The 26692-nt window shown below is 42.5% G+C and overlaps 2 protein-coding genes across 4 annotated transcripts; both read left to right on the top strand.

The window, feature by feature from the left end:
- Positions 1 to 603: 603 nt before the first annotated feature.
- PTGES2 (prostaglandin E synthase 2) lies at positions 604 to 6517 on the top strand. The gene is made up of 7 exons (XM_027471103.3): positions 604 to 860; positions 1994 to 2188; positions 2846 to 2901; positions 3480 to 3632; positions 4211 to 4411; positions 4714 to 4831; positions 5555 to 6517. Exons 1-7 carry the CDS (start codon positions 651 to 653, stop codon positions 5681 to 5683), a joined length of 1062 nt encoding a protein of 353 aa, XP_027326904.2. The 5' UTR covers positions 604 to 650; the 3' UTR covers positions 5684 to 6517.
- Positions 6518 to 7414: 897 nt separating this feature from the next.
- On the top strand, positions 7415 to 26634 carry ODF2 (outer dense fiber of sperm tails 2). Of its 3 annotated transcripts, XM_027471100.3 has the most exons (21): positions 7493 to 7656; positions 9114 to 9198; positions 9912 to 10065; positions 10818 to 10943; positions 11854 to 12024; positions 13026 to 13192; positions 13881 to 14010; positions 14312 to 14443; positions 15371 to 15445; positions 16428 to 16499; positions 17094 to 17210; positions 18532 to 18717; positions 19547 to 19656; positions 20335 to 20470; positions 21182 to 21292; positions 21759 to 21863; positions 22386 to 22544; positions 23455 to 23555; positions 24035 to 24197; positions 24546 to 24671; positions 25274 to 26634. In XM_027471100.3, exons 3-21 carry the CDS (start codon positions 9958 to 9960, stop codon positions 25445 to 25447), a joined length of 2469 nt encoding a protein of 822 aa, XP_027326901.2. In that variant the 5' UTR covers positions 7493 to 7656; positions 9114 to 9198; positions 9912 to 9957; the 3' UTR covers positions 25448 to 26634. The 3 variants fall into 3 exon arrangements, 2 of the variants coding, with proteins under 2 accessions (XP_027326900.3, XP_027326901.2); XM_027471099.3 differs by lacking the exon at positions 9912 to 10065 and having other exon boundaries at positions 7415 to 7656; XR_011803973.1 differs by lacking the exons at positions 9912 to 10065; positions 25274 to 26634 and having other exon boundaries at positions 7415 to 7656; positions 24007 to 24197.
- Positions 26635 to 26692: the final 58 nt, after the last annotated feature.

The following is a 26692-nucleotide window of genomic DNA, read 5'->3' as shown; positions in this document are numbered from 1 at the left end:
AATCTAATCACTGGAGAAATTTTTCATCCCCGGGAGAGATGTCACTGGGATGGAAATAACTCGGAATTAGAGCATTAAGTTAAACAGCTCAAGCCCAGTTCGAAGACTCTGTAATTAAGTGGGTATCTGGGGTGAAGAAGAAAGATAAGGTTATGTCCTCATTTGACATCACAGCCGGCTCTTTTCCTTTCTGTAGAGGCACCCATGCCAAGCTGGGCCCCGTGCTGTGACCAAGGCAGGGGAACTGCACGTTAATATAATGAATACTGTGAGTGTAACGGAAAATGGGATGACCCACAATGTAAAGCGTTGCGTTTGTACTGCGGGTACCTGCAGGTCACAGACAGCAACCCCGCCGGGCAGAACATGCCCTCAGAGGACACATTATTTCACTTCCACCTTATAATTTGGTGTCTTCTCAGCGAGCCCGGATTAAATAATTACCGCTAGGAAACCGGGCCGCGTCGCTGCACCACCACCAAGTCCCTCAGCACTCACACAAACCCCCCTCGCCCGCTTGGGGCGGCTGGGAACCGGGCTCCTTTTTCTCCTCCCTTTTACCTCAGCGCGGCGCCCGCCATTTTGTGGGCGGGGAGGCGCCGCGGGGCGGCCGCTCGCAGCCCCCCGCCCCTGCGCGCCGTGCCCGCAAGATGGCGGCTGCCGGCCGGGCCTGGCGGACGGCTCTGCTGCTGTCCCCTTGGCGGCTGCGGGCCCCGTGCCGAGCCTACGGCGCTGCGGCGGGGGTTGGCGGCGGCTGTGGTGGTCGCCGCTTGCTCTTGAGTGCTGCCTTCGCTCTGGGTGGCGGCACCGGTCTCTACCTGGCGGCCCAGCACCGCCTGCGGGAGCACTCGGCCGCTGAGGTAACGCGCCGCCGGGCCCGCTCGGTGCCTGAGGCGGGTCTCGCCTCCCCTCCGCCGCGCTGCCTGGCCTCGAGGCCGGCCCCGAAGCTTTATCCCCTTTATCCCCTTCCTTTGCCTCCTCGCCTCCCCCGAGGCCAGGGCCTGGCGGCGGGGAGCCTCCCGGGGCCCGGGGGAGACACCTTCAGGGGGGCGCGGAGCGGGTTCTGCCGTCTCTGAGGACCACACGGCCGCTTTTGCTCAGTTTTCAGTCAGGAAACCGCTTAAAAATGTGTAAATATTTTTTACAGCCGCGCTCTTCCTGAGTGGTTGTACAAAGTGCCTGTCAGAACCGAGAGCACGCGGCTTGTGAAGCTGCATTCTCTTAGATAATTGTTGCTTTTTGCCAGCACCCACGGAGGGTTGTGTAACCAAATGGGTTGCAAATAAGCAGCAGAGCGAGATGGCTGCGTTTGTTTTATAATGTATGACTGCCGGCCAGCACGTGTCAGGTTGCTGAAGTACCAGCAGTGTTGGGAACCCTCCCTGCTGCGATGCTTCGCTGGCAGTGTGACCCTGGGCTCTGCTCTCTGAGCTGAGCACAGGTTGGTTAATCCCAGGACACTGAAGTTAGGCCAATGCATGCCTAAAATCTTTATGTTCCAGCAGATTTTATGTCTGTGTTTCTATAATTGTGGTATAGTACTGCCACCCCTTGCTGTAGTGTGATCAACAGCAAAGTCTTTTTGTTCTTCCTATGCTGTGCACTCCACAGAGATTGTTGGGCTGGGGAGGAATTGAATTGAAAAGGCTTCTCTCTTTTTTTTTTTTAAAAGACCATTAAATACAATTGTGATTTTCCTCGGTTACAGAGTTTTGTGCAGAGCAGTAAGCTGTCTGGATCTGACTTCTTTTTCTTGTCTGTGAGTAGGAGCTTTCAACAGGTTAAGCAGATGTTTAGAAAAACGGGTATTTGGTCCCGATAGCAGGTGATTTGTGATGTCATTTGAAGAAAGCATCTGTTAGCAGAAAGATTTTAATCACCAGAAGTTGAAATTCAATGTCAATGACTAAGACTATAACAAAAATAAGGGTTAAATAAAGATAATGTTTCTATTTAATGGAAAATGAAGGCTTGTGGTCTCTTCCTTCCCCAGCTGCCTACAGGGGACCTGCAGCTTACTCTCTACCAATATAAAACATGCCCTTTCTGCAGTAAAGTCCGAGCTTTTCTTGATTATCATGGACTGCCCTATGAAATTGTGGAAGTGAACCCGATAATGAGGAAAGAAATCAAATTCTCTTCCTACAGAAAGGTGCCTATCCTGCTAGCCAATGCTGGAAGCACTCTGGTAAGTCTTACCATGCTGAAAGCTTGATTTCCCCATAAGCAGTGGTTTAGAGGTTTTTATCTCTCTGTGCTTTGCCACATGCAGTATAATCTTTAAATCATATTTTGTTCTCTCAAGAGCTTAAGATTTGTGTGTTGCTTTGTGGTATCCTCTGCCCTGGTCTTACTAGAGTTTAAGTCTTTCTTCCAAAGTGTGTTGTTTTGTGTAGTGACTCTGTAATCTAGTACTTGTCTGGATTCTTTCAGCCCTAAAGGAGGACACCTTTTTTTGCCTGAAGTAAAAAGAATGGCTTGTATCTTATGAGATCTCAAGATTACTGACAATTCGACTATCTGTGGCTTTTTTAATGAGAGCATTGCTTTTCTATTTGCTGCAAAGAGCCTAAATCCAAAACCTGCTAGTATTGCCTGAGTACCTGGCCCTTAGGTCGTCTCTTGTCACAGTGAAGGACAAATTTGAAATGATACTCAAATGATCGCTGCAGAGATCTGTGTGTAGGGCTTTAGACTTGCAGGGTGGCCAGTGGAAATGCATGAAGGGAAAAAGGGACTGTGGTACTAACTTGGGACTTCAGCATGCAGGACAAAAGGTTTTGAAGGATTTCCATTTTGATTTCACCAGTTCCTTTTAAAAGTTTGTCTTAATTCTGTTTTTCAGCAATTGAATGACTCTTCAGTGATCATCAGTGCAATAAAGACCTATCTCATTTCCAAGTAAGAAAATGGGATGGGGGAAGAGTTGAACGTGACTATCTTTAGAAAACTGGAGCTTTAGAAGACTCTTTGAATCAGTTGTTAGTGTCTTGCTGACCTTAGCCTCTGAAGCTATGGACGTTTGGCCAGGGACTGACTGTGATGGAGTAAATGATGCATGTATGTGTTGGGATATGTGTGCAGTGACACACATCTGCATTTCAGAACTACTCTTTTTCACGTGTGAAATTCTCTTTGCATAAAACCTGCTTAAATGTGGACTAGAGGTAGTTCTGGAACTAAGCTTACATTTAGCCATACCATCTAGAGTGAAATTGCTGTACCTGTGTCCTTTGGATCCATACTAAAAACATTTGACAATTGTAAGAAGCTCTATGTCTGCAAAAACTTCCAGTCTAGCACAGAAAAGTAATGTATGCTGATAGTGGTTATTTGGAAGTAGCTGTTCCAGCTAGTTTCAAATTGGAAAGCTCATGCACTTACCTTTAGACTAATAGGTCAAATCTTTTGATTTCTTCTTTGCTCTTGCCCATTTTTGTAGCAGCCAAATCAGATGTGAACTGTGTTTCTTTCCACAGGAGGAATAGCTTAGAAGAGATTGTGTCCTTTTATCCTCCTATGAAAACTGTGACTGATCAAGGCAAGGAGGTGTTTGAGTATGGGAATAAATACTGGCTCATGCTGGATGAGAAGGAGACAAAGCGAGTCTATCCTGTCAAAGAAGTGAGAGTGTAAGTGCTTTAAGTTTCTGGGTCCTCAAAGTCAGCTTACAGCCTACTACTCCTAGATATCCTCAGGGGCGGTGCATACATAAAGTCCTGTGGGTACTGATTATTCCTTTTAGCACCCCATTGACGTTTAAAACCTTGGTAGCTGTGGTGTTTCGATGTGTATTTTGCATAATTTGAAACTATGTTGTCAGAAGGTCTAGTTCCCCCCCATTGTGGTCACACTAGCCTTCAGTTGCTTCCAGTTTCCTTCTTGGCCTTTCCTTTATGTCACAGAGGAATGCTGTGGAGTGCTCGTTTCCCAAGGCTGTATGTTCTGCTTTAGTTCTCGTATTGGGAGGAGGAACTAGTGCTCTGTCTTTAGTCTTAATTTTAGATTGAGACTGAAGGAGCCTTGCCAAAGTTAATGCTTCTGAGTGCATTTCAGAGAGGTCACCAGAGCACACGGCTGGGTGGGATTTTGACGTTACTTGTCCTTGGTACAAACTCTGTCTAATGTCACCATGATTCTATCTGCCTCCTGTAGCCCTGCAATCTCTACCTTATTCACTGAAAAATCTCTCTCTTTTGAATGCCTGCAGGGAAGAAATGAAGTGGAGAAAATGGGCCGATGATTGGCTTGTTCACCTCATCTCCCCCAATGTCTACCGTACCCCAAGGGAAGCCTTCGCGTCTTTCGATTACATCGTCCGTGAGGGGAAGTTTGGCACCGTGGAAGGTTTCTTTGCCAAGTACATGGGGGCCATTGCCATGTTCTTCATTAGCAAGAGACTGAAGAAAAGGTTGGTACCACTGAATGCCAAGTACACAGGAATAGCTCCTTAATTGTCTCAGCTATGAACTCCAGAGATCAAAGGGCAGAAGCTCAGTATTTTAAACCAAACCGTTTCATGCGGTGCGAGTAATAGCTGTACTCCTTTACCCAGCGGTACTGAACCTCTCTACTCATCTACTGTTTACTCACTGGCTGTTCCCTTCACCTTAAAATACCTTCCTAATTCCCCAGCCCGTAAGATTAGAAACGATGAAAGGTTAAAGAAAGAAAGATACTGGTGCCTTCAGTCTGGTTCTTTTCTTTATTTAGACATAACCTTCGAGACGATGTCCGACAAGACTTGTACGAAGCAGTTGACGAGTGGGTAAAAGCCATCGGCAAACATCGACTGTTCATGGGCGGAAACCAGCCGAACCTTGCGGACTTGGTAAGGGGTTAATTCCTCTATCTGTAGCGACCTATATTGCAAGTTGGTTGCTGATCCTCGTGAAATGGTGAATACTAACATAGGCAGAGAAGGCGAAGGATGTGAGACATATGTCCTTTGTGCAGTAACACAATTCCCATGTGAAAGGGACTTAGAATACTTGTGTTAAAATAGGACATTTGTTGTTTTCCTCTAGAGAAACATTCCTTAAGGCAGAGTCTGCAGTACCCTTCTGCAGGTAGATGTTACAGATCTTGTGGAAGCGTGATAAAAGCAGGTTACAAGGCAGAATGCTGCTCTGACTAGTGAGCACTGAACAGAGCCTCACACCTGCACAGGTTTTATTACACTCAGTGCTGCTGGGGTGTCTCTGCAGGCAGCAGAGAGTGGAGCATGATTCATTCCCTGCATCAGCAGTTCTCCCTGGAATGCAAGTGAAGCATTTTCTACCAGGGCTTGCTGCCGAGATGGGATTAACTGTTGCCCCATAACTGCATGTAGATTCTTGTGTTTACTTACCATTTCCTCATGGAAAAAGCATGCGCTTTCTTACTACCTTTCTGCCCACTTAGTCTTCCTTACTAATCAGAGTTACGGACTAGATGGCAGAGCAGATAAAAAGGCCTTACTGTTCAGGCTATCGAGGCACTCTCATTGTTACCCGAAGCTTTTTTCCACCACTGACTTTCTCAGTGTTGTTCTAATCTTCATCCTCTGGCACAGGCAGTATATGGGGTCCTCCGAGTCATGGAAGGGCTGGAAGCCTTTGACGACATGATGGTTCACACCAAGATTCAGCCTTGGTACCAGCGCATGGAAGAAGTCATTCAAAAAGCTGAAGTTGCAGTCTGATGCCAGCTTCAGCTGCCTTTCTGAAGTACTTGCATGGATAAAGCTTCAGAAGGAATGACCTTGTATTTTTTAAAGAGTTGAACGGGCTGGTCACACCTAATGGACTGACGCGCAGGTACAGAGACTGTCCTGTTTATGGTCCTAAGTCTCAGCGAGCAAAAGGGATCCAGCTATGCACAAATCTGAATGTGATACTTAGAAGGATGGGGACAGGTAAAAGGAAGGGATCTTGGATGCTGCTGAAAAGGAGAAGCTCTGTGACTGAACTGAAGAATGGGCTGAACAGGCTTCTTTTAGGTGAGAGCCGTACTCAGAGCAGGTTACTGTAAAAGCAAGCTGCTTTCTTGGCTAGTAAGTGTTATGGCCATATCAGATACAGTAGGTCTGAGCAGCTTTTGCTTCAGGCTGTCTTCCTCCATTCATCCACGTCATCCAAAGTGTTTTCTCGGAGTGAGACACTGGATACTAGATTTTAAGTGACTCTTAATTTTTCCTGCAATAGAATCCAGTAAGCCCAGTGCTGAGGGAACTGGAGGAATCCGCGACACTGGCAAAGGCATCCTTCCTAAGACAGAAAAGATGCTGCGCTTGACAGATTGTAAGCTTTTACTCTTCCATGTAAACGGTTCTTTGGCTACCTGATTCTGTACGGTCTGCAAGGATAAAGGCTTGCTTCTCTTCCTGTGCCCTTTGTGAGATCTGTGAATTCCTACCTGTAACGCCCCCAAATCGCACCCTACACAGAAACCACTCATGCAAAACAGTAATTTTAAAATTTGTCTTGCATGAAGTCTCTGGAATACCCCTGAAAATCTGTTTTGTTTTTTGTTTTTGTTTTTGAAAAAAAAAGGATTAAGAGGAACCTGCATCCTTGAGATCTCTGGATTTTTCTGTCATATGAGAGGAACAAAAAAGGGTTTGCTGTTGTAGCACTCGAATTAGGAACGGTCACTGGGGGTATCATCACGTGTGATGCCGACTGAGCTGTGCTATGCAGAAGGGCCTGATGTATTTCTCAGTGACAGAGAATAGAGGTTTGAATGCAAGCGATCCTCTCTGCAGCCCAAGGCCTCAACTTCATTAATTATCAGTTCCAAAAAGTTGTTTCTGCAGAAGAAAACGTGCACTTCAAGGAAAAACTGCTTTGTGGGTGTTACAAGTGCAGCTGGAAGCTGTCTGTAACGCAGTGACTTGCACTCCGTGGGTTGGGGGGACCTTTATTCATATAACAGCCATTGTGATGGTTCTGTTGGTTTTGTACAGAATGTACAGAAATGGTAGAAATACCAGCAGGAAAACTAGTCACAAATTCAGTTATGTGACGGGGAGAAATAGAATGTTTACAGTAAAACCAGCTGCTTTGATGCTTTTTTTTGGTCACGTCTCACTGCATTTGTTAAAGGTGCTCAAAGTTCGGGTGGGCGATACTTGTTTTTATTTATTTATTGTATCGAAGCCACCCGGGGAGCTTGAAGAACCCCCTCAGGGCAAGTAGAGAAGCATCCAGAGCCTCCTGAGAGCCAGCTTTCGTGTGGCAGCCACCTGAAGCCTCCCGGCTCGTTGTAGCGACCGAAGCCGCGTTGGGGCTTCCTCCCCTCAGAGCTCCCCGTCAGGAGCCCTCAGCGGAGCCCGCTTCCCGCCTCCCGCCTCACGTCGCCATGGCAACGGGGCCGGTGGCGGGGCGGGGCGTTGCCCCTTGTGACGCGGCGGCGGGAGGGGCGGGGCCGCCGGCAGGGTTTGAATCGCCCAATGGGGGAGCCGCGGGCGGCGGCGGCTCGGCGGCGGCCCCGGAAGTGCGGCGGAAGCGGCGGCGGGGGCTCGGGCTCGTACCCCTGGTGCTGCCTCCAGGCGTCCGCCGCGCCCCGCAGCCGAGGGCTCTATGGCAGCGCCGCCCGCTGCCTCCCCGCCGCCGGCGAGGACAGCCTGAGGAGGCAGCGGCTGGGGCTGGCCGACGCCGCGTTCGGTCCTTCATGGTGAGGGAGGGGCCGCCGGGAGGGTGAGGGAGGGCCGGGACCCCCCCACCACCAACACTTCCCCCGCTGCCCGGTTCGGCTCCTCCCCGCCGGGTTAGGGGGTGTGAGGGGGGCACCGGCCGCTGTGCAGCCACCACCCCGGGAAACCCCCCGGTACAGCCCCGGGCTGACCCCGAGCTGCCGGTCCCGGCTCGGAGCAGGAGGCCGGAGCGGGCCCGGGCCCTCACGGGTTCCTCTGAGAAACCCCCCTGGCTTCAGCAATGCTTCAGCAATGAACCTCCGTGGTGCTGGGGAAGCTGCCTGGCAGCTCCGCGGTTGTGTTCGTGGCGATTCAGCTGCCGTTAGGTTCCCAGTGCTGTGGCTGAAGGGGCGCTGCTGGGCCCCGGGAGCTGCTCCCGTCCTGGGGAAGGGGAGGGTGGCGGTGCCCGGCTGTGTTTGCAGCTCTCCGGAGCCAGAAGGGGGAATCCTGGTACTTCAGAAAACTGTCACTTCCTTTTTCTCTTGATTTTCTTGATTTGCTTTTCGTGATTCGCTCCTGATTCTGCACTCAAGAATGTTAAGTGATGGACTGACAGCTTTAGAGCAGGTCATTACATGAACCTTGACAAATTGACAAATTAATCAGGAGCTATAAAGAGTCATCTAAATTCTGTTCTAGCAGAGGTATTGTGTAAAATCCTGCTCTGCTTCATTACAAGTAACACTTTACTTGTAACACGTGTTGTTACGTAGCAAATCATGAAGGAGTGCTTCCATGAGATTAGCAGCTAAGCCCTTTATAACAGAGCTAATAGCTCTGCTCCCACCATGCACAGCAGCCCTTGGATGTCCCTCCTCCCTCACTCTCATTTCAAGTCCCCAAGGTGGTACCAGGCAAGCAGCTCACGCTGTGACTGATTCCGTTTGGTTCTGTGTATGAGTACACACATGTACTTACTGGGTAGCACTGAGAACTTGTGTTGCGGGCTTTTTTTTTTCTTCTTTCCAGTGTAAGCACAGATTTTGATGCCTTCTCTGCATGTAGACCTAAACCCAGCATGTTGACATTTCTGTTAAGTTTTGTTGCTGTTGGCAGGTTTTAGGGATGGTGTGGGCTTTGAGACAGAAGGGAGATGTACAGGTGCCCTTAAACTATTCAAAACTGATTTCCTTATGAAAAGGGTTAAAAGGGGCACTTGCAGCTGTAACTGAGTTTGGGTGAGATCACCTTGTGTAATTCAACAGAACATTTTCTGTTGTTTAAACCAGCTCTCAGCATCAGTGTGTAAGGAATGGTAATCTCAAATCTTTCTTTATCCTCTGCTTATAGAGGAAAGCACTGACACACCAACTTTTGATATTTAGGTTCATAAGTACAATAAGTCTGAGTCTGCACCTTGCCTTAATTTGAAAGGAAGAGGGTGATCAGAAATTGGCACCCTTCCCTATCAGTGGTCATTTTGTTATTTCTGCACCAGGTTTCCCTCAACCATCAAAAATGAAGTGACTTCAGTCTCTGCACAGAGCACACTGTCAAGAGGAACTAAAAACCTTACAATAACTGTAAGTATACCTAAGCTGACATAAATTGCTTTGGGTGGAATTTTATAAAATTTTCCATTGCACTATACTGAGGAACCATTACCTCAAATAGAGGATCATGTCCAAAACTGATTTCTTTAGCTTTGTGTTTTGCTTTTGTGTGTTGTGTTAGACAACGTTAAGGTTATGCATGTAATTAATGTAGGGATTTGTAAATATATGCATCACTGTGAGATAATCTGAAGAAAAGATATCTGAAAGTTTTTAAGCATTTGTTTAACTTCAAAAAGACTCTTGAAGTTAAGCACATATGAAAGAGTTTGCAGGTTCAGGGTTTTAGGATGGGGTGATCTTATGGTTTCCTCTTGATTTCTTTTTTTTTTTTTTTCATCTAATCTGTTAAATGAGTGCTTTTCCCTCTTTCTCTATAATTTGTGTTCGGACTCTGATGGTGCTGGGTACTGGAGCCTTTGATTTGTACGCTTGCTCTAAGACTTGGAACTCCAATGACTCTTACGGGCATCCTCTGTCACTCCAACTGTTTGGTCTTTAATAGCTGTGTTAAAAGCAGGAAATAGCAGAAGTAGAGAGATTGTTTGTGTTAATCTCTTTCCAGCAATATAACATGCTGTTCAAAATGGCAGATGCTGCTGAAAGGAAGCTCAAACTGTAACCACAGTTGGCCACTGTTGCACACAGGGAAATGTTGTTATTTCCAGTCTCCTTATCCACAGGTTTCCTTTCCTTGTATTGCCCTTTCCCATTTGTGGGAGAAGAGCCATGAAGAACCGTTCCTCATCTCCCCCTTTGCACGTCCATGTGGATGAAAACACCCCTGTCCATGTCCATATTAAAAAGGGTCAGAAAACCACACCTGCAAAATGCCAGGTAGGAGTGTGCAGCTGGGCGTTTATAGGGGCTACAGAGGAAACAGTGGGTCCTAGAAGCGCCACCAAATCTTCAAGGTCTGCTTTACCTTTATATTAGAACTGGAAGACTTTCTGCCTTGTTAACTGTACGCACGTTCAGTGGTGAATTTTCAGTAATATGTTTTCTCTGTTTCAGATGTGTTAAGTATGGTATTGAATAAATAGTTTTTGTGGATCTTGTTGACTGCAAAGTAGGGAAAATGTTTGAAGGGTTTTTTGTAACTGCGCCATTCTTTTTTCTCTGGTGGTGCTGTTGTCAAATGATACAGCTGCTCTTTTGTGAGAGGAATTTGGAACAGTGAAGGGATCTGCCAGGTTGTTCCTTCTGCACGTGAATGGGTTGTATTGCAGTATTTTTTGTGTATCTCCATACAGAGTAGGCTTCCTTCCCTATCCCCTCTCCCCAAATCCTCCACCCCTGGCCTGCTGGATAAGGTTTTCATTGCTTCACAAGTGCATATATTCTGGTGATATAACAGAATAGCTATGTGATAAGTAATGAGAATCTAGCCATACCATCAAGTGAATATGCTTTTCTTCTGGCTGGTGTTAGCCTCCTCTGATGGCTGCTCACTCATCTGATCTGCTGTATGACATCAAACACTCTGGTGTTTTTGCATGAATGATCTTCCATTTGTTTTTACAGCACAAACTATAAATGTTTTTAAAAGTCATAGTGATTTATCTTATTTTCTCTTTTCTGTCCTTCAGCAAAAGCAAAAACAGAAAATGAGAGGGAATACCGTGAATGCACGCCGAACTGTCCAGGTGAAAACTAAGGCCCCCTGGATGCCCCCAGGAAAAACATCTGTCCTGGAGTCCACCTACAAATGGGAGGTATGGCTGATGTTGCTCTTAAAAGCAAGCTTTCAGCTTTAGCTGAGGTCGAAGAGAGCACTTACAGAATGTTACAATGGAGGGAGCTGGGCTGATCTGAAAGAATCCTGCCATCACATGCGATCCATTTTAAGTGTCTCATACACATCTTTGTCACTTCTTAGTATTAGTTGGTTTTTAAACTTGGTGAAAAGAAAGGTGAGGAGTGACCACGTTGTTCTCTTCTGCGGAGATGGGGAAGTGGAGAGGGAGATGCTCACCTTTACTTGGTGGTGTCTAGAGACAGGATGCATGGGAGCAACTCAAAGCTGCACCAGGGAGGTTCAGTCTAGACATTAGGAAAAATTCTTTACTGAGAGTGTAGTTAGGCACTGGAACAAGCTTCCTAGAGAGGTGGTTGATGTCCTGTGCCCATTCGTGTTTGAGGTTAACACTTAATGATATGTCTTAATATTAGGTCATCCTCAAAGTAGTCTGACTGTTTGACTTGATGACCTCTGTAGCATCCTTCCAACTGAAGCTATTGTATTCTATTTAATTGTATTGCTTCCCGTCAAGATCTCGTTTTGGGACACAACAAGGAGCTGCTGTTACTAGTCTGTTCTGAAGCATGGAGCAATTTTGAAATATTGTGTAATATTTTCGTTTTCACATCTTCAACTCTTGCATTCCTGGCTCTTCATAGATGAGAATTTTATTTATTTATTTATTTATTTCCTTCTTTTTCTATTTTAGTCTTTCCACATTGTTGAACTTTCCCTGATGGAAATGAAGGAGCTGTTTTCAATATTTTTCCTTCCTAGTCTTATTGTAGTGATGTAACCTGGTCTCTATTTTTGGTAGTTAGGGTTAGAATGCTGCTTATACTTTTATATTAAAAAAAAGATGCCCGTTATTGTTTTTCTACTAGGGACCAACTCACCGCCTGGAAATTACACCTCCAGATTCAGAAAAAATGCTGTCAGTGTTGCGTCTGAGTGATCTCTCTACAGATGAGGAGGATGCTGTTTGCTGCAAAATGAACGAGTACGAAAAGAAGATAGATAGCCTGATGAACGCGGTGGGAACGCTGAAGAATGAGGTGAGGAGACAACATAAAGACCTGCGGATTCAGCCTTTGTAGCTGATCGTTTGGCAAGAGGAAGCTAGAGTCTTGGTGAAATGGAAGACTACTCAGCTTGTTGGTTAGCTTCTTAAAGAAATCAGCCTGAGTTGTTTAGAAGATCTGAACTAGTTCAGTGAGAAATTCACAAGTCATAGTATGAAACAGTTTTAAACTGTATCCATTTAATATGGTATTGCTGTGCTTTAGTTTCCAAATAATCTTTCTTCAGATCAAACACAAAATCTGAAAACTGGTCATTTTAAGAAGGTGAAAAAAGCAGTTTGATGATGCTCTATTGTCAAAGAATCCACTTATTCCACAAGATTGTTTCTTCTGATTCTGTTTTGAAATACACAGCCCAGTGATACTGTGTTTTCCAGCTGAATAGCCTCTTTTGTACTTGACACTGTTTGAAAAATGGACAGGAGAGGTTTCCAGATTTCATAAGATGCTCTATGGTGGATGCTAACTGCATTTCTTTCCTCTGAGTTCACACTGAGGGTAGCAAATCTTGTATTCTTATTATTTTATGTAAAACGATGTGAAGTTCAAATTAGTAAATAAGAATAGAATTTAGGATTTTAGTGTATTCTTCATAGTAAGCCTTTTCTGTTCTATTTATGCTACAAAAAATAATGGAATTACTTGCATAATTGTTAAACAAAAATTTGTTTTGCTATTTCTAATGAGTGAATTGAATCTAAATGTTTGGTGATATTGCATAATTAAATCCGTGATATAAGATCACATCAATTTTGTAGTTTTAAATCTGTTTGTGCCAGGAAATCTCAAGTGACCTCTGCTGCTGCAGAAGGAAACAAGTCTGGTGCACTAATTCAACCGCCCTTTGTATTTTCTTTTCTTGCACTTCTTGAACTGTTTGTAGTGCTCTTATCTGCCAAGTGGGATGCATGTGTCATTCATGAGTCAAGTTCAGGTTTATTTAATTTTAAGTTCTATTTAAATTTCTTTATCAGGCCAAGATGCATAAAAAGGAGCACCAGCAGCAAATGACAAAGCGTCTCCTTGAGGAGCAGAAAGAAGAACTGAATGAGGTCACACAAGAGCTGGTAGAAACAGAGCACGAGAATACACTGCTCAGGCGCAATATTGAGCGCATAATGGAAGAGAAAGATCTGACTGTGTAAGAAACCTCCTGTTCTCCACTCTTACTGCAGTTAGTGGTATTTACAGGATGCCTGCCTCCTTATTGCTAATGTTAACCGAGGCTGAAGTTTGCACCCGGGGTTGCAGTGCTGCTGAGGAACTGACGCTCTTGTGTTTTTTGTCATCATTTAGAAAGGGTATTTTAAATGGCAGTAGCTATAGAGAAGGGCTCTAGCATGGTCATTGAAATGGGAAAAAAACTATTCTGTCAGGAAGCTGAAAGAGGTTGGCTTGTGTGGCCTGCTGTAGGGTCATCCTAGCTTTGCAGTTCATATTTTGAAGGTTAAAGAGATGCTGTTTGTAATGTGATGGTGTTGGTACAACAACACATGAATAAATATAGAGGTGAATATTGGAAGAGAATTTCTGGCACAGCATTGTGTTTTGGCTTTAATGGGGTGTGCAGGCTTTGATATGAACCTAGTTTGGCCCATCTAAATTCCTGTTTCATGGTTGTGATCCTAGATAGCTCTTGGAGTCCACTTACTGCCTTCAGTCAGAAAAAACTTCTACGCTGAAAGGGGGGTGAACCTTAGGTACTATTTCTTTCGAGCTTTTATCCTCTGATTAGAGGGGTTTTATCTGTTTTAACTCAAACTATTTATTCATACTGGTTGGTACAGCTGTCAAAGTTTCTTGTTTCTCTAATTGCTGAATTACCACAGGCTACAGAAGAAGTACTTGCAGCAGGAGAAAGAGTGCCTGATGTCCAAGCTGAGTGAGGTTGAGAGGGATGGAGAAGCGGCAGCCAGACAGATCCACGCCTTGAAAAATACAATTGGGAGACTCAACCTTGTAGGTGTTTTTTTTTTCTTTTTTGTTCTTTTGTTCTTTGTTATGTTGTATTGTTTATGGCTGTCTTAAAAACGTAATGTCACAATTGCTGATCCACCAAAACCATAAAGAAAAATGGAAGGATTTAGCTTGCTTAAGGTGTTTGCTAGATCTCTTTAGAAACTGGATATTTGTCCACCTTCTCACCTTCTGCACGGGTGGTGCTGAATATTGCAGTGCTGCTGCTTTTAGCAGCGTACGTTAATTCCAGAGTTTGAGACATTGTGTGTGAACAATATTATTTTATTTTTTCTTCCTCTAGGAGAAACACATGAGCAGCTCAGACATTAACACACTAACAAGACAAAAAGAGCTGCTGCTACAGAAATTGAGTACCTTTGAAGAGACCAACCGGACACTCCGAGAGCTTCTCAGAGTGCAGCATAACCGGGAGGTGAGCAATACTGTCTGCTTCAACTTGGATGATTACTGAAGGCAATATTGTCTGCTGGACTGAAAATGGAACTTGAATTTGAGAGCTCTTAACTCTTTTTCCTAATGCTGCCATTGACCGTGTGTCATAAAGGATGGATTGTTTTCTTTATCCCTGCCTACCTCATTACAGTAAGACTGATTTTTCTGCTGTGGGGATGTTAGAACGTGTCTCTGACTGCATTAAAAGGTATAGGGCTCTACTGCACTGCTGACTCTTTTTCATTTGGATACAGATGTATCTGCAGGTCTTAGACTTGTGTCTGAGCAATAACTCCTGTGGTTATGTCTTCAGCATCTCTGCCAACATTTTGGCTTTTCATGCTAGTCTGAAATGTTAGTGCTATACTGGTATGTTGGCTAAAGCCTGAGGACTAGATGTTGCCTCAGCTAATGGGGGCATGAGGATTTTCAGAACTTTATTTTCATAGGCTGGATTGCAAAAGCAATGTCAGAAACTATTAACAGCTCTGTACTGTTTGTACAGAGCAATTCTGCGTAGCTTGTAAAAGCACTGCAGAATGAAACTGCTATGCTTCCTGTAGTTGATAGTTTCTTTGAGCAAAAGCAGGCCAATGGTAACTGTTTTCTCAGCCACAAGTGAGACTAGAGAAAAGGACTGAGTTCTTCTATATGACCTTCCTCACATAAGGAGAAAGTTCTGAAAGATCTTAATTTGCCATTGTGCTTTTTATTATCATCTGTGTCTGGGAGAACTGGGAAAGCTTTTTGAGATAGGTGATGATATGTGAAATATTTAGCTAAGTTAATACTTGAGAATTGCTGCTGCAACATGGGGAAGATGGTTGATTTTCCCACTTACATCTGAAGAATGTGTAAAAAGCAGACTTTTAATTACAACGTTTTTCCTCCCCTATTTCTTTTGCAGAGGGATGCTCAGAAGATATTGGAGCAGCAAGGTGTACTGTTGAAAAGGCTTGCTGACTCAGATGCAGAGAAAGTGGTAAGCAAACAAAAACAACTTTTTCTGCAGAATGGTAAAGGAGAGAGAGCTGAATTTTAAGCTCTTCTTTGTCTGTATTCAGCCATCAAGTTTTACACTAAACCTTTTAGACCTGTAAAAAAAGTCCTGGCTTTTGTAGTAATCAAGAACCACTATATTGCCCCTCTGGTTAACAACCTACGTTACAAAGTAGATTTTCAGAGCCTTTCACGTATAGGGCTTATAGTGGGAATTTCACAATTGAGACTTACATATAAGAACACTATTATGGTTCACAGTATTCAGCTATAAAGAACAGTTTTGGATACTTAAGCTTGTTCTCATCATGTTCAGTTCAAGCACAAATTATTCTACTTGCATTTTGCATGTAGTACTGAATGTACAAACCAAGAATTGTACTACATGTTTCTTTAAAAATAAATGTCTGGGGGTGGCTGAGAAAAAAGTATCTACCACAAAAAGTACCCCTGACAATTGGGACAACATTCTTCAGTTTGGATATCATCTTGCTGTTTCTGTATGTTTCTCATGTTATCCTTAGAGGTATCAAAGCATAAAGAGGATAAGCTTTCTGTTCCTGCTTCTGTCACTGAATGAGTGAATGACCTGGTACCAGATATTTTTTCCCCTGTTTATTTATCTGTAAACTGAAAAAAAGTGTTCTTACATTGCCAGAAGTTAGGACACTGCCCATGTCTCTCAGTTTCTTTCTCATCTGTGGAGTTTATAATCCTGCCAGGTCCTGTAGTATCTGTAGGACATCCCATGCCCTGTTACACAAACGTATGCATTTCCCTTTTGCTTTCTGCTTGAGGAGACTGCAGGCTGTTTTTCTGAGACTGAGGATGCTGTTGCTGTGGTTACCAGACAGAGTGCTGTAGATCAGAGGGTCTCAGGAGGGAGGCACTTACACCTCTTTTCCTCCACCTGCCAACCTGATTGCATTTGTTATTTAAAATCTGAGTGGTGTTTTGTTTTCCAGCAACTTCAGATGAGGCTTCAGGAGAAAGAACAAGAGGTGGACGATCTTATCATTCAAATACAGGCAGAAAAGGTACTTTCCTTTTTCTGTTCTTCCCTCCGTGTTGCACCCTCCAGTTCCAAAGAACTACAGATAGTGCAAAATATGGATTTGTGCTTGATTACAGTTACTTTATAAGGGTTGCTTTGCTTTTAAAGCTAGACAGGTAAGCTACCTATTCCCACACAGTTGTAGATTCAGTATTCTGCTAATAAAACACCAGTCACAAAGATTAATAGGTAGTATTCTCTCTTTGTTTGGGTTTATCACCGAATTGCCTTTCTGTTTAAGGTCCTGGTTGATTCCAGATATCAAATTCCTTTAGGTCCCTCCATTTAGAAAGTAAAAGGCAAGTGTACTGGATAATACCAGATGTGAAGGATGCTTTGCCCTAGAACAAATCTAACAAATCTTTCAGGACAGCTATTCATAAGATCATGTTGAAGAAATGCCTTTTTTTTGTTTTTGTTGTTGTCCATTTTGTTGGAGAAGAGTAGCTGTGAGGGTCCATCGAAACTGGAGTTGGCTGGAGATAGTATCAGATTTCTTCACTGAATGGGTACATGTTAAAAAGTGTTCCTTCTATAAGCTTGCTGAAGCTAAACGTGTCGTTTGCATCTTATTTAGGACCAGGCAAAGACAGCAAGTGAACTCTCAAAATCTATGGAGGCTGTTAGAGGCCATTTACAAGCACAGCTACGAAATAAAGAAGCTGAGAACAACCGTCTGACTGTACAGATCCGGGTAGGTTTTCAGTGGTCCCTGGAGGCTGACTGTTCATTTATACTCATGAGCTGAATCCACTGGCAAGGGAAGTAGCACTCACCGAGTATTCTTCTTTTCTGTGTCATAGACTGCAATATTGGATGGTGGTGCTTAAGCTGCTAACACATACTGTGACTTTCAAATGAAGTAACAAAAGAAAAAGCTTTTCACTTCTGACGCATGAGGCATAATCATAGCTTTAAGGGCTATGTGCATGTATTAAATTTTTCTTCTGAGTTAATTATTATATATTTATTTTAAAATATGGTTTTGGTTTAGTCAGGCATCAAGACAGATCACAAACTACTCAATTTGTTTTCTGGGAAAATGCTATGCCATGAGCTTCTGTATTTGATTGCTCTCATGCATGCGTTCTACAATATTAATAAGGAGGAGAAAGTTCCCCTAATTTATCTTGATCAAAGTCTTATATTTAACATATCTGTTGTTGTTATGACGAACATGTGCATGCTAATAATTTAGAAGAGCTTTAATTTTGTTAAGCTGTACAGCTGCATAAAACAACATTATTATATGCAAATATTTCAATTAATAAAAACAATATTCTCGGGTAGATCAAAAGGCTGGTAGACCAGTATTTATCTTGATTAGGAGAGGCAAACAGTATTCTGGAGAGCAGCTTATGAGAGAGGAAATGATGTCTTTCAGGAAATTTACAAATAGCAATAAATACAGAGAAAGATTTAGTTCTGAAGAATTGAGAGATCAGTAGATTCACGGTCCTGATTTGCCTCATTTCATTTGAGTTTGAAGGGTGTTTGAGAGTCCACTTTTGATTGTTATATATGAAATCTTTTTTATCAAGGTGGAAATACTGGAAAGAATTTCTGTGTTTTAAACTTCCGTGGAAACCAGAGATCAGTTACAAAAACGCTCTCGACGGATTTCGTATTTTTAGCATCTTCAAGCTTTTTTTCCCCATGTTGTTATTTTATAACTTGCAGCGAAAAGATTTATTTCTGTATGGCTAGAGTAGGCTGTTGCTTTTCGTTATAAGCAGGCAACATCGTAGGATGCATTGGGATTGAACATACAGCTTTGCTGTCTCTTGCCTTTCTATATATACATGGGCATAAATGTTTTTTCATTCTTTCAGAGGTCATGCTGACATGTCTGTCTGTGTTAGGATTAAGCAGGTGCAATGCAAATACCTATAGGCTACAGGTTTGAGGTTTTTATGCCTGTCTCTCTCCAGTGTTTCTGGGAAACTAATTGCTGCTTTAGGTATACAGGTATGAGAATAATATTCCCTGTGGTGTGTTTCTTTCTCCCACTGCAGAATCTGGAGCGCAATGAAGCTCAGCATAAGGCGGAGGTGGAACTTATCAAGGAACAACTGAAAGAACTAAGGCAGAAGGCAGATCATGATAAAGAGGCCCTGAAGAAAGCTCTCCGTGCACAGAAGGAGCGGGCAGAGCGGAGTGAGGAGTATGCAGAGCAGTTGACTGTCCAGCTAGCAGAAAAGGTATTTGATGATACAGGAGGAGAGACCTCATTTCAGATCATGTGTCTAAACCTTTGACTTCTGGTAGCAGCCCTAGGGAGAGTCTCTGCTTTCAACTAATGAGATGTATTTTTGTCTCAGTGCTTTGGCCCATTTATGCTAAGTTTAGAACAAATCCATTTTTTTCAGCTCTCACTATATTCTTTGCATGTCCTTAACTTAGGACATGCAGTAACTTAGATTATACAAAACCAGCAGATCTGATTTTTTTTTCACCTGATTCTTCAGAACCATTTGAGGGTTGGCAAAAGCCATTAAATAAAGCCCTGTGGTTTGGGCTGAGAAATCTGAATGGAGTCAGTTCTTCATCAAGAAACTAGTTAGAGCAGAAAAGTACAAAGACTTTGAGATGCACGTCCTGTTGAAAAAGGACTGAAGGATAAAAGGATTGAAGGATAAAATGACTGAAGAAAAAGGACTAAGGAGTAAGACAAATCAGAAGGGAATATGGATTTTATGCTACTTGATTTTTCCCTTGTTTGTAGAATACTAGGGACTGAAGCCACTACTGGAATTTTATCTATGTTTTGTATTTCTGATCATTTGTTGGCTGCCTTCAAAGAGGATTCTGCTTTCCATGATGCAGATATGTCTGTTATCTGACAGTAGTGTTGTAGAATACCTTTCTGTGAAGGATCAGGAAGAGTAAGCATAAATACTTGTCTTCAGTATTTTAAGCTTCAGTAAAGTCTCTGTACCTATCATGCTTAGCCATATCAGCATCTCTGTGTGCTGTCTGGATATCCAGCGTCTCGTGCTATTTTGGTCACGCCTTTCTTTTGCTTGACAGGACAGTTATGTTGGTGAGGCACTGTCTACTCTGGAGTCCTGGAGGAGTCGTTACAACAAAGTAGTGAAGGACAAGAGTGACCTTGAACTGGAAATCGTTACGCTGAACAGGTTAAAATAAGATTAGTATGGAGAAACTGGCATGAGGGGGGATGAGTACCTAGTTCAAGCATAAAATTAATGAATTTAATTGAATAATTTGATTAAATTTAATAATTTGAGTTGTCTGTAAACATCTAAGCAAAACCAATCCTGTCTATGGGACAGTAGAGTTTGGAGAGGCCGAGAAAGGTGTGGCTTCTGCTGCTGGCTTGCCATAGCAAAGGCAGGCTGATCCTTAAATCTCTCTGAACCTTTGCCATTTTGTCATGCTTTGAAATAATTAAGGTTATTTTTCTTTGTAGATGTTTGAGATCCTTGAATGGAAGGTATTAGAAGTTATAGACAGTCTAGTTCACGGCAGTTTTGTCGTGGTGGTAAATAAATATGTTGGTATTACTGCAGTATTGTTGTTGTTGTAGGAAAAAATAGGTAGGTATGGGGCAAGAAATACCTCTTCATCCCAAGTATCTTGGAGGCAATGCATTTGAGCTCCAGGGGGACAATTCAAGTCAATTTTGCTAAGAAGGCTGAGGTAGTAGAACAGTGTAACAGGTAGGTATGTATACATGAACAGAACAGGAATATGAAAGTATAGGGAAAAGATGTGTTTCTGAAGCTTATTTTGAAGGATTAGGACTCTTATTCTTTTTTAGTCATTTAAGGATTAATTTTCTTTCTCTATGGCAGCCGTATGGCAGACTTGCTGGAACAACAGACAACCCTGGAGGATAGGATGCGGGAGGACAGAGATGCCTTGATGGATAAATTGCATCAGCAGACGACAGAGACCACTTCTTTCAAAATGGAGAATGAAAGGCTAAAGGTTAGTGATTCTAGGGATTTGAAGCTGAAATGCTACACAGAGAAGGAGAAATTATAATAAGTTGCTTGGCCTCTGAGGACAGAGCTGAATTGCACCCATTACTGCCATTTAGTTTCAAATCAGTTTCCCCATAGCCTGAGTATGATACCTAAAGTATGCTGGAAAGAGACATAAAAAAGTGAGCAAGCATTCTGGGAGGACTGCCTTTCTTACAGCTTTTGGTAGGAGTATCTTCAGTCCAAGTACTGGTCCTTCTTTCAGCTGACTTCTTAAGTGTTGTTCTTAATCTTCATGGTGCTGGCCAGGGAACAAACAACTGTAACTATTCATGCAGAGAGAACAGTAACCTCTATAATAATAATAATAAAAAGAAAGGCATAATGACTGGTGTATTTATCCTGTCATTTCTTTTACCACTGGTGACTCTGTTGGTGACCTACGTAATTTTCTTCTTGTAAAGCTAGGCATTAATCCAAATGGAGTGGTCCTAATCCAAGTAGTACAGCTCATTCAAGCAAACAGACTGTGCATCCATTCTAAACCTACGTGCTCTGCTGGCATAAATCTGGCAATCCACTTAAGTCTGGAAAGTTTTGCAAATTTACACTAACAAAATCCTTTTTTTTTTTTTTTTTCCCAATCTAGACAACTCTAGATGGCTAATGTCACAGTTTCTTCAAGGCACTCAATCAAAGATGTATTCTTTTTCAGGCTAGTGTGGTCCCAATGGAGGAAAAGCTGAACCAAGCACAAATGGAAGTACAGCAGCTCAAGAACTCTGTTAGGAACTATGAAGGGTTGATTGAAACCTACAAATCACAGGTAGGCATCTTATTGATTCCTTCATCACTTGCACAAATGTGTTTTCTCCCCTTACTGCAGTGGTTTATTCTGTAATGTGTTAATCTGTGAATCGCTGTTGGAGGTTGCAGTTTTGTATGTTTTGGGATCTTTTGTCACTTTAGGTTGTAAAGATAGAGTTAAATAGTGAGATTCCTTCTTCTGCCTTTTGGTGTGCTAAATACTATTTCTTGGCAGCTTCTTTTGGGATTTTGGATATTCTGGTAGTTAGGAAAATAAGGCAAAAGGGGAGAATATTTGGTGGAAAGCTCAAATGAGCCAGACAGAAGAAGCAGAAAGTGAACTTATAAACTTAGCCTGAGATGGTGGTTACTGTGGCAACAAGTCTGTTGCTGATTCTTGAGCAGTTTCAGTCACTCAAAAGTATAGCAAGTTCGTTGAAAACCATGTGTAACAGGTAAAGTATGTGCTTTTTTTGTATGCCCAGGTGTTGAAAACCCGAATGGAAGCAGATGAAGTGACAGCAAAACTGGAGAAGTGTGATAAAGAGAACAAGACACTAAAGGATGAAATGAACAAGGAGATCGAACTGGTAATTATTCCTCTAAAGACTGATACGCTGTAGACGTTTATGGATTTTAAGATTCTCAATATAGTTAAAAATTGCTGTGAATAAAGGGTTATCTGAGTTTGCCTTTCTTGATTAGCTTTTCTTAGGGCTTGTTCATTCTGTATTGAACGTATTTAACAGCTTCTTTTTGACTATATGGCATTCTTCAGAGGTGTTTAAATTGAGTAGCCTGTTCTTTGCTTCAGAAATAGTGGCTTTGAACTGTGGGCTCTGTAGGTTACTCCATTGTTTGCTGCAGAATGACTTTTCCTCATAAAGCAACTTATAATCCTAGTAAAATTGAAGCCTAGGATCCATTGATGCCAAATTATCAGGGATAGGCTTTTGGAGTAGAAGACATTACCTGGGCTTTGAACTCCCAATGCTTGCCTAACTTCCTCAATGTCATCAAGGCTGCAGGCTAACAAAACTTTCACAGAAAGAAACTTTTTAGTCTAGACCTTATGAACATTTGAAAGTTCCTTATATTCTCTTTGACTATAGGCTCGTAAGCAGTTCCAGAACCAGCTTGCTGAACTGGAAAAGCTGCCTGAGATCCTAAGGATCACAGAGACACAGCTGGCAAAATGTCAGGACCAGCTTCAGAGTTATGAGAAGAAGAATGTGGACCTGTCTGTCATCATCGCAGATCTGCGTCAGCGGGTAAGGGACTGGCAGAGAGCACCTGCAACACAGCAATCTGCAAGTCTGAGACCAAGATGAATTTCTAATCGCAGGAAAGTTCAAACTTCATCTCTGTCTCTGTTCTCGTCTCTTTCTGAAAAGATTAAACGTGCACTGCAAAATAAATGTGTGTGCCATGTCTTTGTGCAATAAGTTAGCAGGGTAGCTAACAGAATTCCTTACTGTTTGAAAAGTTTCTAATCCCTTGGTACAGAAGCATACTGGGACTTGAATAGCAGCAGTAGCAACACTTGCAAATGCCAACACTCGCTTCTGTTACTTCCATCATCTTGTCAGCTTTACCTCCTGTGTTTTTTGCTGGTAGTGCTGTCCCAGCCTTGTTTTCCCACCCTGATTTTGGGTTGTTTTCCCTGTCTGTTTTTTTTTTTTTTTTGTCCCCAGGAGGACTGTATAGGTGTCACAGAACAATTATAGACAGGCATGACTTGTACAACCATGCCTCAGGACACAGCAAATAATCTTGCAGTCTGACTGTTTTACTCTGATGGGCTTGGAGTTACAAACCTTCCTGGTATTTAAGTCTTTAGTGTCTTTGTGGGATGCTGTCATGTATGTGGCTGTTATTAATGTGTGTGCTTTCCTGTGCTTACAGGTGGCTGCTCTGCATGCAAGCTTTTACCAAGCTGGCTTTTCATGTGCAATATGAAAGAACTTTCTCATACCTTTCCAACCGTTAGCGGGAAACACCAACAAAATGGATGTTAAGTGTGTTTAGTGCTTTGCTTTTCTATCCACTATTCCTTTCCTAGGATCCTGCAGAAAATTGTGAATTGAGCATGTTTCTTTCTGGAGAGCCACATACATTCTAGGTGGTTGGTCATGTGTGTAGTGACTAATCTGTAAAGTAACTAATTGCTGTAATTTTTAGATTGAGCTCCAGGGGGACAAAATGGATGTGACAAGAGAGAGGTATCAATCTGCCCAAGAGGAGAAAAAGCAGCTCACCCTGAAGGTGGAGGAGCTAGAAAGGTTAGAAATATTAGGCTCTCTTGTTCTCTTAACCTTTCCTTTCCGTCCTCATGGAAACCGTTCTCCACACTTACTTATCCCACAGGGATCTCTAATCACTAGCTGTCCACTGGAGAGAGAGTTGCAGATTCTTGCAGCACACTTCACAAATACTTTTTAAAAGGATCGTGACCTATGCAGCAGATAAACCAGTTGTTCAATCTAGACAGTTTTGATGTTAATGAGCATTACAATGTTTTTATCCATATTTATCAAAACCTTTTAGTGACAGTGTCTGGGAAAAGTCAGGTATGTGAGTATTCTGTGTTCTTCAGTCTTTGAAATTCTGATTTGAGAAATTAAGAAGTTTCTTGGGCCTTGGACTTTTTTGAGGGAGTATGGAATCTCCTCCGAGACTAGTCAAGACCTAACAAAAAGGCAGACTGAAACATTCTCCATTTAAAATGAATAGGTTTCCTTCCCTTGTTGTCTTAACCCAGAAAACTAGAGACAACGAGTGCCCAGAACATAGAATTCCTTCAGGTCATAGCAAAACGTGAGGAGTCGATCCACCAGTGTCAGCTGCGGTTAGAGGAGAAGACCCGTGAGTGTAGCTCCTTGGCTCGTCAGCTGGAAATGGCCATTGAGGATGCCAAACGACAAGTAAGTAATTTTTTGTATTTGTGTATTTTCTCAAAATTACCCAGGCTGTGAAAGGGGAATAATGAGAATGCTGGACATAACCTCCTCAGCCTATGATCAAATTCATGAAAATCATCATGTTCAGTGAAATACAAACAATGAAATGTACTGGTACTGTTTGTCAGCACTTAAACCTTTGAAAAACTGAATGCTGCTTCTCCAGTTTGCAACAAAAGAAAGCCCTAGACTGAGCTGCTGCTTATGGATGTGTCCAATGAAGTTTATAGGGCTTTTGTGGGCAGTGGGTTAGGGAAAAATCATTTTTGCATAGACAAACCTTTAACAAGACTGTTCTGTTGTTGCACGTAGGTTGAACAAACTCGAGAACGAGCAACAGCTAGAGAGAGGGCAGCCCAGTCCAAGATGTTGGATTTGGAGACCCAGCTGAGTAGGATTAAAACAGAGCTGAACCAGTTGCGTCGGAACAAAGATGATGTGAGTGACTTGCAATGTGTATTCTTGCTGTGCTGGTAGGGTCTTGGTAGCAACTGAATCCATAAAAAGGCCCTATGGATGTGCTGCAAAAACATACAGAACTTACTCTAATCTCTAAACAAGATTTGCACCAGATGGCATGGGAGATATTGTGACTCCAACTTCATGTACTGTGGTTTGTTATCTGGGAGAGAAAGCTATTTTTGTTCTAGAGAAAAGTCTTTCTTTTAGAAGAAAGAAAGGGGCAATCTTTTATAATATCCTATTTATGCTGCTTGTTTACTTGAGTTTTACTTAATATGAATCAGGTCAAGCTGGTTTTCAGAGAAGAGTGTGTGTTAATTCCATAAAACTATAGCTAATCAGTTTTAAAAGCTCACATGATTAGCTGCCTTGTCTCCTGTTTTTTATTGTTGGGTTACTGAATGGTGTTGGGAACGATCAAAAGAAATGACAAAGGTCATAGCACCATGTATGGTAAAGCCATCTACTGCTGTGCTAATTTTTGCTGGCTGCAGCACTTTCTCAGAATAGCTCAAGTTTAATGTGAGTAGAGTGAATGCTGCTGTCTTTCAACCTGTGTTTTGTGCTTCTTTATATAGGCAGAGCGACGGTATGAAAGCCGCCTGCAGGATTTAAAGGATCGGTTAGAGCAGTCGGAGAGTACTAATCGCAGTATGCAAAACTACGTCCAGTTCCTCAAGTCTTCCTATGCCAATGTTTTTGGAGAAAGTGCCTTGCTGGGCTCTCCTGGCCGCTCTCGTTCATCTCCATGAGGACAATGCTCTCCCTGAGTCTCTGCATTTAAGCACAAAATGAGCCCTACTTCAAAGCCATATGTTATTTAGAAAAGCGGTTGGCATTTCAGGGTCACATAAGGGAGAAGTTTTTCTCTTTTCCTTACAGCACAAGATGATACAATGATGGTGGCATATGACTTAAGCGTGTAGAATATCAGCAATACTGGTTTGGTGTTGGAAGCTGGCATTGCACTGTAAGCTGTGCCCCAAAACCAGATGGTTCTGCATATGATGGAAAAGGATTTCATCCTATACAGTCCTGATGGTTTCAGCTCTTAAAACCTGTCATTGGTTTTAGTTGTGCATTAATGTTTGCAAGAGTTCTTTTTTCTTTTCATGCTTTTTTTTTTTTCCATTCTGCTTCTGTATTGGGAAGATCATGTGATATGTTTCTGCTTTTCTTTTTTTTAAGCCTTTTCACATTCTATCAATACAGTGGGTGATAAGATGGTGGGAGATGGGTACACCCACTTATCACAGAAGTGTGAAAATATCTTAAGTGCCTGGGCTTAACACTTACAAAAGATTATCTCCTGAACCACCATGGTGTTTGTGAACAGTTTTATACCAGAAGTAATGATTTTATTATTTTTTTACTTGACTCTTGTACTCTGTGATCCTCACATTTTTTATTTTAGTGTGTTGCTAATTTTTGCTTTACTCTTCTCACACTGTTTTCCTGATCCCGAATGTCCCCGGGACTGAGTGAAAACCTTCTGTATTCAAGGACTGCAGTTTAACCTCAGTGGCACTTCAGTTGCTGTCTCAAGTGTGAATGCTGTATGAGTTCAGGTTGTGCATGAAATACTGACTTAGGTCTTAAGCATAAAAAGCAACTGTTGACGCTCAACATCTTCATCAAACTGGCCTGCACTTTCTCCTCAAAAATCAGGTCGGTTGATAGCGTGTTGAGTCTCGAAAACTTGTTGACTCTTGTGCCCTGTTCTTTCCAATAAATGGTTCTTATGGGGACAAAAAGAAGCATTTTTTTTTAAATCTCTTTTGTATCCTATTTATGTGTGATGTCATTGCGCAGTATTTGTCATAAAGCTTTTATAAGTTAATCATTAATTGACAGTTCTGTAATTTTGTGTGTCATACTTAAAAATCCTAAAAGGTGCTATGGTGAAAAAACAAAAACAATAAACTATGTTTTAATTGATTACGTTATGCAATCCTCTTCATTATGCTGTGCCGAGGGGCTTTGGGGGTCTTATTTTG

The sequence above is a fragment of the Anas platyrhynchos genome, chromosome 18 (genome assembly GCF_047663525.1).
Source record: "Anas platyrhynchos isolate ZD024472 breed Pekin duck chromosome 18, IASCAAS_PekinDuck_T2T, whole genome shotgun sequence".
NCBI lineage: Eukaryota > Metazoa > Chordata > Aves > Anseriformes > Anatidae > Anas > Anas platyrhynchos.
The sequence above is the reverse complement of the archived record's forward strand: the minus strand, read 5'-3'. Positions and strand labels throughout refer to the sequence as shown.

Bases quoted from the DNA above. Each gene is read 5' to 3' on its own strand.
- PTGES2 (XM_027471103.3), top strand. From the start codon at position 651: ATGGCGGCTGCCGGCCGGGCCTGGCGGACGGCTCTGCTGCTGTCCCCT. The intron at 861-1,993 runs GTAACGCGCCGC...TTCCTTCCCCAG, and splicing joins GGGAGCACTCGGCCGCTGAG to CTGCCTACAGGGGACCTGCA. The intron at 4,412-4,713 runs GTTGGTACCACT...TTCTTTATTTAG, and splicing joins AGCAAGAGACTGAAGAAAAG to ACATAACCTTCGAGACGATG.
- ODF2 (XM_027471099.3), top strand. From the start codon at position 7,433: ATGGGGGAGCCGCGGGCGGCGGCGGCTCGGCGGCGGCCCCGGAAGTGC. The intron at 9,199-10,817 runs GTAAGTATACCT...TCTGTCCTTCAG, and splicing joins CTAAAAACCTTACAATAACT to CAAAAGCAAAAACAGAAAAT. The intron at 18,718-19,546 runs GTATTTGATGAT...TTTGCTTGACAG, and splicing joins CTGTCCAGCTAGCAGAAAAG to GACAGTTATGTTGGTGAGGC.